Raw genomic sequence first — 1,902 nt, forward strand, 5'->3', positions numbered from 1 at the left:
AAAAGAAAATGAAACAGAAGATTTGGGAAGCTTTTATTGTTGCCTCCCATAACAGCCTGAAATAATTTGGATAAAGGGTTTGTTGGAGATCAGAGTCCAGTCTGTGTCCCTGCCTGGCCCAGTGAACATTTGCTTCCCAAACATTTGCTTTTCTATTTCCAGGTCAGTTTCCCCCTTCAAGTCATGAAAGCCTACCCCAGCATCTTCCCTTGTCTTTAGTTGAAGATGGTGTTTAAGGTGAGGGTCTTGGCCATTTCGATGGTGATTCAGTTCTCCTGGGTCTCTCCCATGTGTACATGTTGCTAAACTTCTGTGTGATTCTGTCCTAATTGTCTTATGACAACTTAATTCTTAGACCAGCCAAGAGAACCCAGAGGAGAAGGGGGTGCTTCTGCACGCCAACAACAACTCCGGCCGACGAGAGTCCTTGCAGCTCAGCCACAGAAACCGCCAGCACCCTACTCGCCGCGTCTCTCTGATGGACTTTGCTCATAGCGGCCCCTTCAACCGCTTCCTTTTTCTCTACAGAGTAACATCTTCCCCTTTGTTTCCCGAATGTGTTTACAGTTTTTGCTATGACTTTCTTGTCCTGAATTGCAGTTATCTGTTATTCCTGTGTGTAAATGTTTTTGCTGGTAAAATGACTGGCTCTTTTCAAGAAGTCTGAAGAGAGCGGAGGCCTGGCCACAGAGCCAACCCACCCTGTCCCTAAGGAGGGGGCACAGCCCCAAGCCCAGGAACTGTCCTGCCAGCACGCCGGCTCCCTCTGGAGCCACCCCAGGTCCCATGAGAAATGAGGGGGGCAGGCCACACGGGCTGCTGGGTGCTGACCTGCAACCAGGAAGGACCCAAACCCCGCCTGGAGCGGGGACTCAGGACTGGGGGGCCAGTGCCCCTCAGAGGGGAGGCCTGTGCGGCTGGGGGGCTGGCGGTGGGGGCGGGGCTCCTCTGGGCCTGGGGGTGAGGCTGAGTGGGGCCTGGCAGGGGCCCGAGTGGGGACAGTGGGTGCGGCAGCAGGCTTGGGCCTGAGACCCCCAGGCTGGGGAAGGGTCCCCAGACCACATCCCTAAATAGGGAAGGGGGTGTGGCTAACACAGGGCCTGACTTGGGTGTTAAGGGAAGTAGAATTCATAACCCCAAACAAGCCTCTTTGGTACATTGATTATTTTAACTGGTTATTTTTAATTCTGAGGCTGAGTAGAAGTCAGCCTATGAGAGACATTTAATGAACAAGGCAAACCTCCCTGTAAGGGTGACCCTATTGTACCAGGGGGCTTCCATTTAGCTCAGTTGGTAAAGAGTCTGCCTGCAGTGCAGGAGACCCAGGTTCGATCCCTGGGTTGGGAAGATCCCCTGGAGAAGGAAATGGCAACCCACTCCAGTATCCTTGCCTGGAAAATCTCATGGACAGAGGAGCCTGGTGGGCTGCAGTCCGTGGGGTCACGAAGAGTCGGGCACGACTGAGCGACCAGGGGGCGACCGCATTTCCTGGAAACTTTCATGGGTGGAGGCGGCAAGGATGACCTCTGCAGGAAACCACCCTTGTTTCTGTGCTTTTCGGGGTAACCTCCCCAAGGAGGCCTCTCCTGCCCACCGCAGCCTCTCATCTTGAGCTCAGATGGCATTTAGGTGCTGACTTCAGCATTTGGGGAAGTTGCTGAGCTTTTCTGGGTCCCTCGCATAGACAGGAGGTATACGGGTTGGTAAACTGTTATTTTTCTCCTGTTAAACTGTCTTTTTATTATGACAGAGGGGAGTCCCAGCCAAAAACCTGGGAGGGTGGAAGGAAACCTCCAGCCCCTTCCAGCCTCTGGGAAAGGAGCCTCCCTCCCACTGACTCTGGTGTAACCTGACACTCAGTGGTCCACCCCACCTCCTAAGCCCAGCCCATTTCCACTTACG

At 53.8% G+C, this 1,902-nt stretch overlaps 1 protein-coding gene across 1 annotated transcript in view; it reads right to left on the minus strand.

The window, feature by feature from the left end:
* The window catches only part of TSBP1 (testis expressed basic protein 1), a 153,526-nt gene extending 153,033 nt beyond the window's left edge, over nucleotides 1-493 (minus strand). The window contains exon 1 of the mRNA XM_070360966.1: nucleotides 358-493. Within this exon, the coding sequence (XP_070217067.1) occupies nucleotides 358-493 (136 nt within the window). The remainder of the gene's footprint in view (nucleotides 1-357) is intronic.
* Between the last annotated feature and the right edge of the window lie 1,409 nt (nucleotides 494-1,902).

Source organism: Bos mutus, chromosome 23 (assembly GCF_027580195.1).
Source record: "Bos mutus isolate GX-2022 chromosome 23, NWIPB_WYAK_1.1, whole genome shotgun sequence".
Taxonomy (NCBI): Eukaryota; Metazoa; Chordata; class Mammalia; order Artiodactyla; family Bovidae; genus Bos; species Bos mutus.